Source organism: Odocoileus virginianus, chromosome 11 (assembly GCF_023699985.2).
Source record: "Odocoileus virginianus isolate 20LAN1187 ecotype Illinois chromosome 11, Ovbor_1.2, whole genome shotgun sequence".
Classification (NCBI taxonomy): Eukaryota; Metazoa; Chordata; class Mammalia; order Artiodactyla; family Cervidae; genus Odocoileus; species Odocoileus virginianus.
The window spans coordinates 415,619-432,844 of record NC_069684.1 but is presented as its reverse complement, the minus strand read 5'-3'; the positions used below and the strand labels follow the sequence as shown (position 1 = coordinate 432,844).

General features: G+C 51.7%; 1 protein-coding gene across 1 annotated transcript; it reads right to left on the bottom strand.

The window, feature by feature from the left end:
* Window positions 1–529: 529 nt before the first annotated feature.
* On the bottom strand, window positions 530–13,178 carry TIMM17A (translocase of inner mitochondrial membrane 17A). The gene is made up of 6 exons (XM_070473786.1): window positions 13,069–13,178; window positions 7,313–7,412; window positions 7,139–7,202; window positions 3,834–3,962; window positions 3,054–3,164; window positions 530–1,027 (listed from the first exon to the last, which is right to left on the bottom strand). Exons 1-6 carry the CDS (start codon window positions 13,092–13,094, stop codon window positions 942–944), a joined length of 516 nt encoding a protein of 171 aa, XP_070329887.1. The 5' UTR covers window positions 13,095–13,178; the 3' UTR covers window positions 530–941.
* Between the last annotated feature and the right edge of the window lie 4,048 nt (window positions 13,179–17,226).

The window sequence follows — 17,226 nt, the reverse complement described above, 5'->3', positions numbered from 1 at the left end:
CACACCCAGGCGGCCTTCACATCAGGCAGGCAACGGGGAGAGAGCCACAGCCTGCCTTCGAGGACACTCGGCGTTTCCACCACCAGTAAAGCGGCCGATTCTGAAAAGCCAATCTGTTTTCTAGTCCCAACCAGACCCCAAAGGACACCCCTTACAAAGATCAGGTTCAAGGACTTGCAATACATTAAAAACAACCTGAAAAAAGAAAAACCAAAACCTGTTTTTTATATACTTTCCAGCAAGCAATAAACACCAGACTTCTCCAGCGCTATTACTTGCTCCGTGAGCCTCTGACACAGAGCTGGGTTTACTGGAAGGAAGCTTTGCTGATTATTAAGAATCGAGACCCAGCAGCCTAGAAGGTGAGGAGTTCGTGTCTTGCCGCTGACACCCATGAGCCAGGACGCGCTGTGCCAGCAGGGGGAGGCCGAGCGGCGTCTGGCTGGGCAGCGTGTGCAGTGCACCGACCCACGCGGTTGTCAGGGGACTCGTTGTCTGAATGTGAGGATGAAAAGCAGAACTCTACAACTCATCCTAAAAGAGAGAGCAATCTCCAGGCATTTTTTATTATTTGACTAACAGAACAAAGCCAGGCAGAAAAGCCCCCAAGGAAAGTCATGCTTCCTGGCTGCTTGCTGTGTGGTCCTCCATCTTCTAAGCACTCACTGTATTTCCTTCGAAGGATTTTAGACATTTATTTTGATCACAAATGCAATCCAAGTGTGAATAAATAAATGTATTATCTTTTAAGATTCCCACCCCACCCCACCCCACCCCCCGCCCCAACCATGTTCTTTTAAATACAAAAAGGTGCTGAAAGTCTCTTCACAGCCTGTTTGGCCACAGTTGTCCCACCCAAGGTTTTAAAACCAGGCTGAACCTGATCTTCTGACATCTTTCCTTAGACTGAGCTCACTCTGTAGAAGTCCGGGAGAGAAGTCCTACTGGTATTGTCGATACTCCCCAAAGGGCGAGGCTGGTAACTGGGCTGAAGGCAACTGGGAGGGGTCTTCAGCAAACGGAGGACCTGCAGTTCAGAGAGAATTTAAACCCCACCTAAATGCTACGTAGTTTAAAGGAACAAGTCTCTGTAGAGAGCAAATCAATCAACTCAAAAAGAAACCCTGCCACATTCAGGCTGTAATCTGAGCATTTGTGGAGCTGCTCGATTCCCATGGGACCGCCTCTGCGGGGGGGGGGGGGGGGGGGGTCCGGCAGAGGCAGCGCCCCCTGCCCGCCCCTGGATGGACAGCTCTAAATGCTCTGCAGTCGGATGGACTAATGACAGCAAGGAGCAGCCCGCCAGGTTTAAAGCATCTGCTGAGCAAACTGCCATGTCAAGACCGCACCAGTCTCTCACACCTCCTGACATATTTTTCAGTAGCTATTTAAAATTATTTTCACAAAGTTTAAGTACTTCAGTTATGTTTCAAGAGAACTCAGTAATACAATCTATACAATGGTGCATGTAAGAAGCAGGTTCTGCAATGGGAAGACAGGCCTGCTCCTAGCTTACACAGGTGCTAAGTACAGCAGCTGGTGCTTTCGAAGGATGGGACGGCGTGTGACCCAAGGTAAAACATAGCTCTTTAAAAGAAAGCCTGTAATGGTAATGATCACTCCTTCTTCCCTCGGGGAAACTGAGGCAGACTAAAGAAGGATGGGAGGAAGAGGAAGCGGGAAAGAGGGCTCTTTCTAGAGCTCCATTCACTCCAGTGATTGCCTTTCTTCACTCTAAAATATCTGTTCATTCCAGAAAGCTGGAGGAGACACTGGGTGAAAAGATAAACCAAAAACAACCCTTGTTACCATTTGGATACAGTTTTATTTTTTACGAACTTTTTCATGTAAGTTAATTGGAAACACAATTAACTTTTCAAACACTTCCACTTCCCCACAAAGCTTTTTGGAAACATCTCAATCTAAGATAAAAAGCATTTCCTTCAGCTCTTCCTTCTGAGGACAGAAGCCTAAAGCCAGGGAAACAAGGCTAGATCCCACAAGATGGTGTGACTGAGCTCTCATTATGTCAATTTCCGAATTCCTGACAATATGCAACTTTTCTGATGTTTTATGTGAAATCTTTCACACTGAAGCATTAAACTGAAAAGCAAAAGCAAAATCACAACAGAGTATTACGAAGTGATGGCTGAAAACAGAAGGGAGGTGTGAGGGCCAGGGTCCACCTAGGTCACCCACTGGCGTGCTGAGCAAGCCTCTGCGAGCCCTGCCCCAGAACACCCCGCATCAGGGAAACCGAACTGAACTGGAAGCTGTGACCGGCTCCAAGCTCTGTGCCAAATAGTTTCCAAGCTCCAAAAATAACTTTCAACCCTCACCCCCACCCCCCAATGATCCTGTGTCTTTCTGCTGCCTTACGACATCAAGGAATATTCCTGTTTAGACAACTCAAGTTTTCTAATTTACAAGAACCCGCACATGTTGACTGCGGAGCAGACACTGCCTGGCCACGTCATGGATGCTGGCGGCCCAGCTGACTGCCCAGCACGTTCCCTGGCGCTGGACAGGAGGGGCAGGCAGCAACATGCCATACCACAAACTTCAAACAGCTCTCCCTGCCAGCTCTAGAGCGAGCCCCCAACCAGGGGCCACCTTCCCCCGAGAAGCACCACCACCAGGTCTCGCCCCACTCGCCTGTGCATGTGCCAGACCCACGTGCCCACTGCCCCGGCGCACACACACGGCACAGGACACAGACTGGTCATGTGACGCCCCCGCATCTGCAAGGCCTCCCTTCACACAGCTCTGAAGTGGTCAGCAGTCTCTTACAAGAAGCGGGTGAGTACTGACAAGGCCTGAGAGCTGTGAGCAAAGATCCGGGCAGGCCATCTTGGCGAGCACTCTGTTCCTGTGAACAAACACAGTCCACTGCACCCACACCAACCTTTTGGACCAGAACTGCCCCTGTGACCACAATCGTCACCAAGCTCGGTACATTCATCCATAGTTCATGGAGCTCAAATGACCACATTTTAGCAGACAGAATATGTTTCATTCCAGATGCCTGAGTTGTGTGCTAACTGACGACTCACCGTTGGGAAACTGGGCAGAGGCAAAGCGCGTCAACAAGATACCAGCCCCTTCGATGAGAGCCAGGAGAACGCCACCCATGGCAGCCGACCCGACCATGGCCACTGGTCCGTCTGAGGACATTGGTTAGAGAGAGAAGCAGAGATGCAGGTTAACATCAGGTTCGCTGAAGGAGAGACTTGTCCAAGGGCACCTGCTGCCCCCATTCCCAAACCCTCTTTCTCTCTGACCAACACTGGGGTCAACCACCTGGGGCCCACAGGTCAAATCCAGCTCACAGCCTGTTTCTATAAATAAAGCTTTATTGGAACAACATGCACATGCACTCACGCACGGTCTGCAGCGGCTCGCTGGCTGTGACGGCAGAGTTGAGTGCTTGTGACAGAGGCGCCACGACCCACAAAGCCCACACCCTCGCCACCTGGTGACCTCAGCTCACCCCCAGGCCCAGAGGCGTTCTGGGCCGCCATAACCCCAGGGACCTGGAAGGTTCTGCGCTCTACGCTCTGAACAGTGCTGTGCAGCAGGCCCATGACTCACTGCAGACTGAGGAGGGCGAGGCCGGCTCATGGTTGGTGGAGAACTAGACGGTGAGCTGCTCTGACCACGCGGTTACTGGTCGGAGCCCCAGGCGCTCGCACGCTCAACGTTCCAAGTAACAGATCCTTCCACTTTCCCCAGCTCACACTCGCACCCACACTAAACTGACGGACACAAGGCTCGGTTCAGCCGCTACAGGCGTGCTGAGGGTCAGACGGCCGACACGCACACATGCGTCTTACTTCTTGCCGCCAGGATGGCTCCGGTTAAGGCACCGCTCGTGATGGAGTTCCAGGGGTCTTCCTTCCCTCGGACCTGAACCATACTGCAGTCGATCATGGAAAACAGGCCTCCCCAAACTGCGAAGCTACCTGTTTTATTAAAGAAACAAAACACATTTCATTGTTCTCACATTTTAAATGTTATATTCAAAAACAAGCTTAAATAACAACACTCACTATATTCTTAGAACTCTCGCACTCTAAGCACTGAACAAGTCAGAATGCTTATCTTTTTAATAAAGCTTGGGCTGTACGCATCAGTGAGAGATCAGCCACGGCCCGAAGCCTCGGCAGACTGGGCTCCGCACGCTCAGCACCGCTCCGGCAGAGCGTGTGCGCCTGTTCCGCTCCTTTAACGCAGCTTCCCCTTTCGTCTCTTCCTTTCCTTCAGTCAGAGCCACTCAGCACCGGCTCTGTGGAATCAGCGATGAGAACACAGGAGATGCCCAGGTGCTCTGCGGCGTCACGAGTCAAGACACGCTCAGAGCTAAGGGTGATCTGAGTGGTGAGAGCTGTGGAGCCGCGAGGAATGGAGGTTACCCTCCCCTCCCCCCTACCCTTTACTCCTCAAGCACGAAGCTAAAAGCAACCCTCAGTCAGATCACTTCACACTTAAACTCTTCCTAGATGGTGACTAGTTTGTAAAAATGACAAGCACCTACACGTCCAAGTGTAGAAGTGCACACAGAATCTAGAAAGCTGACACCAAGAGTCCAACTGTCAGCATCTCCAGATGACAGATGGTAACAGGCGATTCAACTTCCTTGTGCTTTTATTTTCCGAATCTTCTAAAATGAACACACAGCTTGCACTCCATAGAAAGGGTTCTTGTATTTACTACAAGTTAAAAAGTAAGAAAAACGACCTGAGGAGCCCCCGTGCCAGGATCCTGCACCCTCTGAAACCTCCGGACGCAGGGTGGGCTGACCAGGGTCAGCTGAGCCACAGCCTTCTCACCGCGGGCCCTGCACCAGACGCCCCAGAGGACAGGACTGAGTCACCACTTCTGGCTCAGGGGAGCCCTGCCCTGCGAGAGATGATGCCCAGGGGTGTCAGTCACCTGTCCACACTCAGACAAGGCCCACCTGCTCCACTCCTTCACAAGGTCTGACCCTCCCACTCCAAGGATGCCTGCCGGGGTGAGCCAGATGCTGATGAGAGTGGAGACTGGTCCACGAAGACAGGGGCCCGAGAGGGCAGCCTCGGCCAGAGCAGGTGAGCAGGGTCCACGGGAGAGACAGTCCCAGGCACGGGGGTCCGTGTGCCCGTGTGGAAGGGTGTCAGGCAGGGAGGAAGGTATACAAAGGGAAAAAGGAGGAGGAATCTGTGGGCCTGGACTGGAATCAGGGCTATCCCTGTGAACCCCTGATTCCTAATACACACAGGTACACAGAAAACAGATCGAGACTGTGTGCATACGTATGTGGTCAGAGGGTCCACGTGTATATAGTAAATACACAGGACGCTCCTAGGAAGGCCTGGGAGCAACTACAGCCCACAGCAACGATACTAGGGCCCAGACTGTGCTTCCAAGTACCGTTCTCAACGGGAAGGAACGGCTGACTACACTCGGGATGAGTCCAGGTGCGAGGACGGGCGGGAAGAGCGGGGACGTGTCAAAGCATCTTGGTTCCACTCTGGAAATAGAAGACCTTTCAGGACACAGCTATGGCTTTCCCATGCTGCCCTTCCCAGGAGCTCGACTGGAAGAGCTCAGTCTACACTCCCTGAATCAAACTCGTAAGTGCCATCCCTGTACTTGTATTTATTTTAAATAATGTTTTTTAATTAATTCATTTTGGTTGCACGGGGTCTTCTTTGCTGGGTGAGGGCTCTCTCTGGTTGTGATGGCAGGGCTCCTCTCTGGTTCCAGTGGGGGGTCTCCTCTCTAGTTGTGGGAGGGCTCCTCTCTATTTTTGGCGGGCGTCTCCTCTCTAGCCACCGTGTGCAGGGGTCTTCCTGTCGCGGCTTCTCCTGTTGCAGTCTGGGCTCTAGGTACATACATGGGCTCCAGCAGCCGTGGCGACGGGCTCAGCCGCTCCACGCACCCCTGCCCAGGGGTTGAGCCCATGTCCCCTGCGCTGCAAGGCAGACCCCTAACCCTGGACCACCAGGGAGTCCCAAACATTGCACATTGTTAACTGCCACCTGCACTAAACTCAGATCCTCAGTTTTTACGTCTGTTTTCGGCCCCACCTCACGCTCAGCTGTGGCGTCTCCTTAGGCCGATCCTGGCTGTGACCGTCACCTGTTCTTCTATTCACTGAAAACGCGTGACAGAAGCAGCCTCTCAAGACGCCTGCTAACACCCGCAGGACTTCTGTGTTTATCGAAGGTCAGGGTGGCGTGTATGCTTCTTTACTACTCATCACTCCTGAACAACGTGGTAACCACTAGGTCAGAGGAAAATGAGGCCGTTTACTCTCCAAGGTGTCCAACTATTACAGTGGGAAGAACAGGAAACAGATACACCATCACTTCAACCTTGGAGCCCCCATTTCCTCCGTTGGAAAACAGAGATAATATTACTTACCTCTGTGTTGCTATGAGGACTAAATAAAATAATAAAACACTTGGAGTGCTCAGCACATGACAAGCACTCAATAAACAACATAGGCCAGCTACTACCTTCTAAAGAGAAAAAATGCTATAAAGACAAAGAGAGACCATCTCTTCTGACGCACAGGCTAAGGGGAGGCTAGGTGCAGGCTCCGCTTCTGTGCGGCATGTGGTCCCTTCAGCCTGACAGTCTCTGTAAGTGAATACCAGCGTCCAGCTTTCCTGCCCCCTCTTCTCCCAGCTTCCGAGTAACCAAGCCTAAAGAATGTGATGAACATCATCCCCTCCACTCCTGCACGGATGTCCAACAAGCTCTCATGAACCCCAACCCTTCCACTCATACCCGCGTCAGCTTCACGTCACCCTGGACACTCGCTCCAGACTCACAAACCTAAGCTGTGGACACACTGTTTTCCTTCTGGATAAGAGGGGAAATAAAACAAAGGCAAACAGAATCAGAACACCACCAAGCTTCCGAAGGACAGATTTTCAACTGGATGCAACAATGTAAGTTAAAGTTAATCATAAACCAAGAACCTCAGAAGGGGACAAGCAGTTATTTAGACCTAACTAAAATTACTAACTAGTAAAATGTAAAAAAGAAAAGGGGACAAAAAACAAAAAACAGAGCTTCATCTGAAAAAAAAAAAAAAAAAAAAAACAGGGAAAAAAATCGTTTAGAGCTCAAACAGCAACACTCTGCTTACCTCCCAGCTGCGGGGCCCTGGTTTTAACAGCTGTCAAACTCCCCCTTAGTCTGTGGTTTACTCCCTGTAAGGAAACAAAAGGAGAATAACACGTTTCCAACCCACTGACAGGCCCAAGTGATACTAGCAAACAGCGATCACCTGATGGTAACATGAGCCTGGTCCCCCACTTACCACTGGAGAATTGCGGAAGCCTTTGATTGCCTGGAAGATCCCACCACCTATGGTTCCCATTGTAAAGGCCCCACCGCAGTCGTCCACAATGCGCCAGGGGCTGAGAACAGGAAAGAGAGAAGACACAAGATGAGCGTACTTCTCATCTATAAGCCACAGAGCCCCTTGCTGACAAGAGACACACCAGATGCCAATGCAGGGCCCACGGCAACCAGGAACGTCTGGCCCACAGAACACAGAGAAGGATCCCGAACAGATGGAGCTGCTCCGCCCCAGTCCTCTAAGCCGAGGGAGTGAACTGGCTTCAGCTCCCTACTGTTCACAGTGCTTCCTCACTCACTCAACTGCTGGTGCATCTGTGCTAAGTCGGCATGGTGCAAAGCGGATTAACAAGCACTAGGAAATTACACTATAACCAAATGGTGATCCAACTGCCTCGTGATCAAGCTAAACTCTCCAGATGGAGCAAAATTTAAAGCTGAGACCCAAAGAATAAGGCTTCAACAGGTGCAGAGGAAGACACACTATTTAATATTTAAATTTTAAAACTTCTTTTTGGGTTTACTGAGTCCAAGTTAGCACTTGGAACTTGAGTTTGTATCAGATGCACTTAGCACATCGGTGCCCCTAACATCCACTCATCAGGGTTAAACCTGCAAACCTGGTCTCCACATGCAGCCGCCCAGCTCATGCAGCGCAGTGGCGTCTGGTCAACGCGGTCAGTGGGATGGGACTAGTACTCCAGGCATCTGCTTACTAAAGAGTTAGTCTGTGCAAAGGAGGCAAGGAGATACAATGGAAAAAAGACAACCTCTTTAACAAGTGGTGCTGGGAAAACTGGTCAACCACTTGTAAAAGAATGAAACTAGAATACTTTCTAACACCATACACAAAAATAAACTCAACATGGATTAAAGATCTAAATGTAAGACCAGAAACTATAAAACTCCTAGAGGAGAACATAGGCAAAACACTCTCCGACATAAATCATAGCAAGATCCTCTATGACCCACCTCCCAGAATACGGGAAATAAAAGCAAAAATAAACAAATGAGACCTAATTAAACTTAAAAGCTTTTGCACAACAAAGGAAACTATAAGCAAGGTGAAAAGACAGCCTTCAGAATGGGAGAAAATAATAGCAACTGAAGAAACAGACAAGATTAATCTCAAAAATATACAAGCAACTCCTGCAGCTCAATTCCAGAAAAATAAATGACCGAATCAAAAAATGGGTCAAAGATCTAAACAGACATCTCTCCAAAGAAGACATACAGATGGCTAACAAACACATGAAAAGATGCTCAACATCACTCATTATCAGAGAAATGCAAATCAAAACCTCAATGAGGTACCACTACACGCCAGTCAGAATGGCTGCTATCCAAAAGTCTACAAGCAATAAATGCTGGAGAGGGTGTGGAGAAAAGGGAACCCTCTTACACTGTTGGTGGGAATGCAAACTAGTACAGCCACTATGGAGAACAGTGTGGAGATTCCTTTAAAAACTGGAAACAGAACTGCCATATGACCCAGCAATTCCACTCGTGGGCATACACACCGAGGAAACCAGATCTGAAAGAGACACGTGCACCCCAATGTTCATCGCAGCACTGTTTATAATAGCCAGGACATGGAAGCAACCTAGATGCCCATCAGCAGACGAATGGATAAGAAAGCTGTGGTACATATACACAATGGAATATTACTCAGCCACTAAAAAAGAATTCATTTGAATCAGTTCTGAGATGGATGAAACTGGAGCCCATTATACAGAGTGAAGTAAGCCAGAAAGATAAACACCAATACAGTATACTAACACATATATATGGAATTTAGAAAGATGGTAACGATAACCCTATATGCAAGACAGAAAAAGAGACACAGATGTACAGGACAGACTTTTGGACTCTATGAAAGAAGGCGAGGGTGGGATGATCTGAGAGAATAGCATTGAAATAAGTATACTATCAAGGGTGAAACAGATCACCAGCCCAGGCTGGATGCATGAGACAAGTGCTCAGGGCTGGTGCACTGGGATGACCCAGAGGGATGGGATGGGGAGGGAGGCGGGAGGGGGGATTGGGATGGGGAACACATGTAAATCCATGGCTGATTCATGTCAGTGTATGGCAAAAACCACTACAATATTGTAAAGTAATTAGCCTCCAACTAATAAAAATAAATGAAAAAAAAGATAAAAATTTAGTCTGTGAATGGGAATTCCCTGGCGGTCAGTGGTTAGGCCTCAGTTCTTTCACTGTGGTGGCCCTGGGCTCCATCCCTGGTTGGGGAGCTAAGGTTCTGCAAGGCATGGCCAAAACGAAACAAGTCTGTGGGCAGGGACTTCCCTAGCGGCCCAGTGGGTGAGATGCCCAGCTCCCAGTGCAGGGGACCTGGGCTCTATCCCTGGTGAGGGAATGAGATCCCACGTGCCACAACAGAGACCTGGAGACAGCCAAATAAATAAATGTTTAAAAAAAAAAACAACAAGTCTGTGAATAATCCAGTTCATGAATGTCTTTTCTAACCTCCAGGGTCAAGTGGGCAATCCACCCGCTCAAGTAAACATGTGAGTTCAGTGCATCACTGCTGCTGAGGAATCTGAATAATGAGTCATTTCTGACTTTGCAAGATAGAAATACAAAATCCTGAAGCTGAAACACCTTTTCCTTTCCAAGCCTAATACAAACCAGAGGCTGGTACAGAATGACCATCTCATGCAACAGATATCCAACTGCCAGCCTGATGCTACGGGTCTGGCTACCCAGGCTTCCTTCAACGAGCCTGAAAGCAAAATCAGCAAATGCAGACTTTGGGCAGGTTCCACCCACAACCTACTCAAATCAGAGTCTAAAGTCAGCACAACCCATGGGCAACCTGACTTCACTCTAAAAGATTAAGAAGCAGTGCTCTGAGACTAAAAAGGGTTAGGAAATTTTCCTCAAAATGGTAGAAATATTAATAGAGGTGCATTCCCCTGGTGGTCCAGTGGTGAGACTTGGTGCTTTCACTGCTGAGGCCGAGTTTGATCCCTGGTTGGGGAAGCTCCCACAAGCCACTTGGTGCAGCCAAGGGAGGGGGCGGGGGGGGGAGACAAAGGAGAGTCACTAACTTTAAAAAGTTAATGATCCTATAATCAGAATGGAAATGAGCATTTAAAAAATCAGTGAAAAACAGCAGGATTCAGATCAGAGAGCAGCCACAGCATTCCACAAGATGATGTCTAAAACAAATGCAAGATGGAAACAGCTTCTGAACTACATCTGCGGAAATCAGTGTTCCCTCAGGGATGTGCCAGACACACAAGAGCAAAGTCGGACCCAGACTCCAAATATAAATGCCAGGAAAACACAGGGCGACTGAGAACCAATAATGAATCACAAGATCAAAAGTTAACAATTTTAAAATGTCCAATGTGGTCGGTTTCCTGGCGGCTCAGTGATAAAGAATCCTCCTGCCAATGCAGGAGACACAGGGTCAATCTCTGGGTCGGGAAGATGCCCTGAAGATCTACCGGCAACCCACTCCAGGATTCCTGCCCGGAGAATGGCATGGACAGAGGGGTCTGGCGGGCTAAAGTCCATGGGGATGGGGACGCAAGGAGTCAGACAAGACTGAGTGACTGAACAATAAATGGTTTAGGTGGCTTTTAAAGCAAATAACCTGACTTTCAAGGCAGTCAGCCTATCTTCTTATGAAGTGAAGTGTTAGTTGCTCAGTAGTGTCCGACTTTTTGCAATGCCATGGACTGTAACCCACCAGGCTTCTCCGTCCATGGGATTTTCCAGGCAAGAATACTGGAGTGGGTTGCCATTTCCTACTCCAGGGGATCATCCCAATCCAGGGACTGAACCCAGGTCTCCTATATTGCAGGCAGATTCTTTACCATCTGAGTTACCAGGGAGGCCCTTACAGACTGCCTACTCTTTTAACTTTGCAGAAGAATATTCCTGTCTCCTCGCCATTTTACAGATGAACAGAGGCTCAGAGATTAAGCACTTTGAACAAGATCATACAGGTATTGATAGAACCAATTTAAGTACGAAAAATCTAGTACTCCAAAGCCTCCAAGTTCTTTCTACCACAGACCAAGGGCTTCGGAGAACATGTGATCAAAGAGTAAGATGATGAAGTACCTATGACATACTCAGGATGGAACTAAAGAGCCTCCCGATGAGGTGAGAAAGTGAAATGGTGGCTTAAAACCCAATGTTCAAAAAACTAACAAGATCAAGGCATCGGGTCCCATCAAATAGATGGGGAAAAAGTAGAAACAGTAACAGACTTTCTTTTCTTGGGCTCCAAAATCACTGCGGATGATGACTGGAGACATGAAATTAAAAGACACTTGCTCCCTGGAAGGAAAGCTATGACAAACCTAGACACTGTATTAAAAAGCAGAGACATCACTTTGCCAACAAAGGTCCGTATGGTCAAAGCAATGGTTTTTCCAGTATTCATGTACAGATGTGAGAGTTGAACCACACTCAGACAAGGCTGAGTGCTGAAGAATTGATGTTTTCAAATTGTGGTGCTGGAGAAGACTCTTGAGAGTCCCGTGGACTGCAAGATCATCAAACCCATGAATCCTAAAAGAAATCAACCCTGAGTATCCATTGGAAGGACTGAAGCTGAAGCTTCAATACTCTGGCCACCTGATGCGAAGAGCTGACTCCCTGGAAAGGACTGAGGGCAGGAGGAGGAAGGGGCAACAGAGGATGAGATAGTTGGATGGCATCACCGACTCAATGGACCTGAGTTTGAGCAAACTCCAGGAGATAGTAAAGGACAGGGAAGCCTGGTGTGCAGCAGTCCATGGGGTCGCAAAGGGTCAAACACAACTTAGGGACTGAACAAACTGAATACAGAATGAAAATTTAATATTCCATAAAAATCTTTAACCCAACAAAGTCAAATATTTCCCCCTCCTACCACCCTGTGTCACATCACACTGAGGAGCAAGTGACAGCAGTGCACAGGGTGCGGAGCCCTGCACACCTGAGCACCACCGGGAAGGGGGACCACTACCTTTGGGAAGATAAACTTAAGGAGCTGGGAGGCGCTGAAACATACACTCCGTATCTCATTTCGGAGAGGAAAATAGCACAAATCAGCAGCATGGCTGGCGCGGCAATGTCAAAGAGTGAAGCCCTGGGCCCTTTCACACAAATGGAGAACACCCTGGTTCCTGCTCTTACACAAGAACTCAAATAACAAGATTTGATTTGTCATTCATGACCCCAGAAGCCTTAAACCGTGTGAGTGCCTGACTTCTCCACGCGTTCATTCCTGGGACAGACCTCGCTAGGTGCCGAACGAACGGACCGCTGTCGGCGACTTGGAGAGCACACTCCACTCTCCCCGTTTTCCCCGCCCCGACCCCACCGCCCGGGTCCCCTTCCCCACCGCCCGGACCGAAGCAGCCGCGCCACGCGGACCTTCCCAGGACACCGCCGCCTCCCCTCGCAGGGCGAGCCGCGCGGACGCAAGGACGAGCCCAGGATCGCCAGCGGGCAGCGGGGATGCTCCCCACATGCCGCGGGGCAGGGGTCGCGGCGGCACAGCCGAGCCGGGGCGCCCTCAAGCAGCCGCAAGGTCAACGGGAGCAGCCCCGGTGGCCCCAGCCGGCTGCTAACGCCCGGGTGCCCACGGCCCCTGGCGCTGCCGTGCCCGCGGCTGAGAGCGGCCTCGACCCGGGGACCCAGGGATCCGGGGCCGGCGGCGGCAGCGGGTCAGGCGGCAGGCAGGCTCACCAGGGCTCGCGCGCGTACTCCTCCATCTTGACTCCGCGGCTCCGCGACGCCGGGCGAACGGAGCCGGACCTGCCCCGCGGCGGAAGTGATCCCAGAAGGAGGGCGTTAGACTTTGCGAGGATTGGCTCGCCGCCTCCTACTGCAGCCAATCGGAGCCGGGGATGAGCGGCGGGGCGGAAGGCGGGGCTCCGGGTGGGGGAGGGGGCGGGACTCCGACGCAGAGGTAGGGGCTGAGGGGGCAGGGCTCCGGGCGTGGGCGGGGCTCCGGGCGTGGGCGGGGCTCCGGAGCATAGGGCGGGGCGTGTGGACAGCGGGGCGGGGCGTAGGGTGCCGGGGGCGGGGCAGGGCGCCAGGTGCGGAGAGGTACCCAACACTGAAGTACCCGGGTCGCTCCGCTAGGGTTCCCCGAACTCCCGGACGCGTTTCTTTGTTCTAGCACCTGGCTGTCAAGTGTGAATTAATGCTGCCTGCGTCGTCTGGGTGGGTGAGGCTCCACCGACTCCCCGGAGCTCCGTGAGGGCAGGCAGTGCCAAGGTACTTTCAGTCTCAGCGCCGAGAGGCAGTGGATGTCCCTTAAATGTTTGTGATAATCTGGGCCGCTGTAACCCGTGGGGCTCTCGACGTGGGGGTTTCTACACACCGCAGCATGAGAAGGTCACCCCTTGGAAACCGTTGCTATAAGCAGGTCTCTTGACAAGGTTGGAGACAGGACTGCCTCGTCTTCACGCTCCAGGACACTGAAGGGACAGCTCTCTCTCTCCCCTCACTGGAGCAGATTATCTGCCCTCCAGGGTAATAGCGATGTATTCAAGTTGTGTCTACTTTATTCAAGTAGCTGGGGGACTTCCCTCCAGAATGTCTTTCCTGTAGACAGGGAGCTCTCAGGCTGACAGCATCTTGGGTGGAGGATGCAAGGGAGAAGCCTTCTGCACACTCACACCTGTGGAGGGATGCACGTTTTCAGAACCCACAGCCCCTTAGAGGGTCCTGCTCCCCAGTGGGTTGGGCTCCACTGAGCCAGAGGCTTGGGGGCCTCAAGAGCTCCACCCAGCAGGAGGTCGCCGCCCCCAGCCCCACCTGGCCTGATGGCTGTGGATGAGTGAGGCTGGCACCACCTCTGGCTCTGGGTTGGGGCTCTAGTCTATGACTGGGGCCTGATGGGGGTTTAGGCGGGCTCTTTTCTGCCCTCTCTCCCCTCCCCCACCCTCTTTTCAGGAAGATGTGTGTCTGTGCTCTGTCTTGGAGCTCTCCTCTGCCTAGTTCCGCTCCTCCCAGGAGTGTGGGCCAGGCCAGTGGCTGGCTTCAGAGACAGTCTGCTTCTCCAGAGGAACTTCCCGCCTCCCCAAGAGGAGAAAGCTGGGATGGCCGTAAACTGAGTCCGCACAGACCAAGTGCTCACAGTGTCCGCCACCCTGCTGCTTACTTGGTGTGCGTCATTGTATTTGATATCTTTAATAACTCCATAATGCTTGCAGTAAGTATTCTTCTTTCTCCAGGTACTTCTAGGATCCTTGTTTTCCATTTCCTGAAGCTCATAAAGGGTAAATAACTCACTCGAGGGCACACATCTAAGATTTGAGTCTATGTCATTCGACTCTGGAGCCCATGGCCTTATCTGCCACACTATACTGCCACCCTATAGTCCTGAAAATGTGACTTTCCTGGGGTTACTCAGTCCAGCTGAGAGCCACTCTAAGCATTAGTTAATTGCTTCTAGTTCCCTGTCCGCCACATGTACCACACCTTTTGGGCAGAGTTTGGGGTCCCGGGCCTTTCTTCCTTCTGTCACAGTAGTGCTGGGTTTTCTCTGGGGGCTAAGCCGTCCCATAACCCCCTCACTCTGGTTAGGAGGCCGTGAGTCCTGCCCTGCAAGTGTGGAAGCTCTGCTTTGTATTTTGTGTTTAGAACCTGGAGGAAGAGACGACTGCTGAAACCAGGTGGCCTGGTCCTAGATGACCCTTCCTCAGAAGGAAGTGTGCTTCGGGGCTGGACAGAGCTGCTTTCACCTGCCTCATCAAGAAGCTGGCTGGGATGGTACCAAAGCTGGGGTCCCAGAAGACGGCGCCTCTTCTGGGTGGGAGAGAGGCCCAGACAGATAGTTGGGGAGTGGGAGCGAGAGACATTTCTGGCCTCAAGGCCCCCGGAGCCCCCCGGGCCAGCCCAGGGCCTCGGTGTGCCCACTGGGGGCTGCCTGACTCCCCACAGGATCAGTATGTCTCCCTGGAGCTCTGGGCACTTGCTTCCCTGCTCCGGTTTTATTAGTACTTCCCCTTATAGCACATGTAGGGGTTTTTTACCTCAATGGATTTTACATTTGAAAGCGAATGACCTCACCGTAATTATTCTCGTATCTCTCAATAGGGCCTGGTCAGTGAGGGGGTGTGGGTGGGAGGGAGAGGGATATAAACAGACCAGCCTTGAATGAATGAATAAGTGAATGATGAGAACCAGGTGAAACGATGAGTGTGTACACACATGTGTGCCCCTGCATATGCATGTGTGTTGAGGGTAGTTTTCGCTGAAGGTTGGAAAAACAAGGATGAGAGAGGAGGTGGGATATGGAGAACAGAACCCAGACTGGGAAGTAAATGTGCGTGATCATGACACCTGCAGCCGGTGACTGCATGCTCACCGCCCGTCAGCCTTATTAGCCACAGGCCTCACATCTGACGCCCACAGCCACCCTCCAAGGCTGGCACAGGGCTGTCCTTATTTGACAGATGATGGAGCTGGATCTTAGAGGAGGAGGTGGCTGGCCAGAACCCGGTGTGGGGTGAGCAGCAGGCCTAGGACCTAGGGGGCCAGGTCAGCCGCCCCAGGAGCCTGAGTGTGAACCGTGAAACCAGCCTCTCTGCTATGTTCCTGCTGCCCCTGCACTCCTCTTCTGAGACATTTTGTGAGCTCTCTGTTTTTTTAAATAAATTATTTGAAAGTATTTGTCTGTTAACTGTCTTCACCGCTAGACTGGAGGCTCCAGGAAGGCAGGGACACACTGATCTTCTGTCTTTAGTCACATTCCTCGCTGTTAGACCGCGGCCCTGTCGCGTGGTCAGCACTCATCAGCACGTGTTCTGAAAAGAAGCAGCCCCGGGGCCCCCCAGCCCCTGCTCCCCCACCCCTCTTGCCTGTGCACTCCTGTCCCATCAGCCAGCCCACTCCCCCACCAGCCTCATCCTGAAGTGAGACTAGCGGGCACTCAATGCCACGGCCATTTTTCCTCCCAGCTGGTCCCTGGACTCAGTAAGTGCCGACGTGTGGCTGTCTCTCTCTGGCTTAGGATGGAACATCGCCAGGGAAGATGGAAGCCGCCACGCGATGGGTGACACTGGGGCTTCTAGGGGACTTTGTGACAGGAGATTGAATGTCCCTGTGCCTTGTGCAGGACGGCAAGATGGATGCACAGTGGAAGAACTTGAACGAAAGCTGCCAGACCATTGCAATAGCATCCCTCCTAATGGCCAGAGTTGACTTTCCCTGAAGACACACAGCACCCGAGTCGTGCTCCAGATTCCTATGTGCTGGGGGCCTGGGGCTCCTCCCGACGCCCACACAGGAGATGCTCCAGCAGAAGAAGGGGCAGACCGGCGAGGGAGGTTGGAGCCCTCCTCCTCAGGCTTCTGGAAGCCGGCAGCCCTTCAGAGTTCCCTGACCCCTGCACGTCCCACTTTCTCCCCCAAACGCTGCTGTTTCCTGTCTGGGAACACAGAGAGGACTTTCTTCGTCCCTCTCTCTCAGGAAGTGGCCCCGGGCAGCCTGGAGTCTCGATACTGATGCCAGGCCCACAGGCTCCTGGGCAGAGAAGAGTGGGTGGGCGGGGTGGCTCGGAGCTTCTGGAGTCGTGTCCCTTTCCTGGGGTTGCAGAACTGGGGAGTCCCCAGCACATTACCAAATACAGTAGAAAGGAGGCCGCGGACCACGCGCTGACCACAGCGCCGTCCACGCTGGCGGGGCGCCACGCGTGCACTGAACAGGACAGGCCTCGCCGGCCGCTCGGGAAGCCCGCGTCCTGCCCGCTTTCCTGGCTCTCTGTGGCTCTCGTCTGCTCCTGCCAGCCTCCACATTTTTGTATCTTTTTCTCATTGCGTGGCCCCCTTGTCTTTAAAAGGCTAAATGCTCTGTACTAAATTTGGTCACACAGCGCTCCAAGATTCCCTGGAA

Coding starts and splice junctions, on each gene's coding strand:
- TIMM17A (XM_070473786.1), bottom strand. CDS start 13,094: ATGGAGGAGTACGCGCGCGAGCCCTG. Junction 7,413..13,068: donor GAGTACGCGCGCGAGCCCTG/GTGAGCCTGCCT, acceptor TCCTGTTCTCAG/CCCCTGGCGCATTGTGGACG. Junction 7,203..7,312: donor GCTTCCGCAATTCTCCAGTG/GTAAGTGGGGGA, acceptor GTTTCCTTACAG/GGAGTAAACCACAGACTAAG.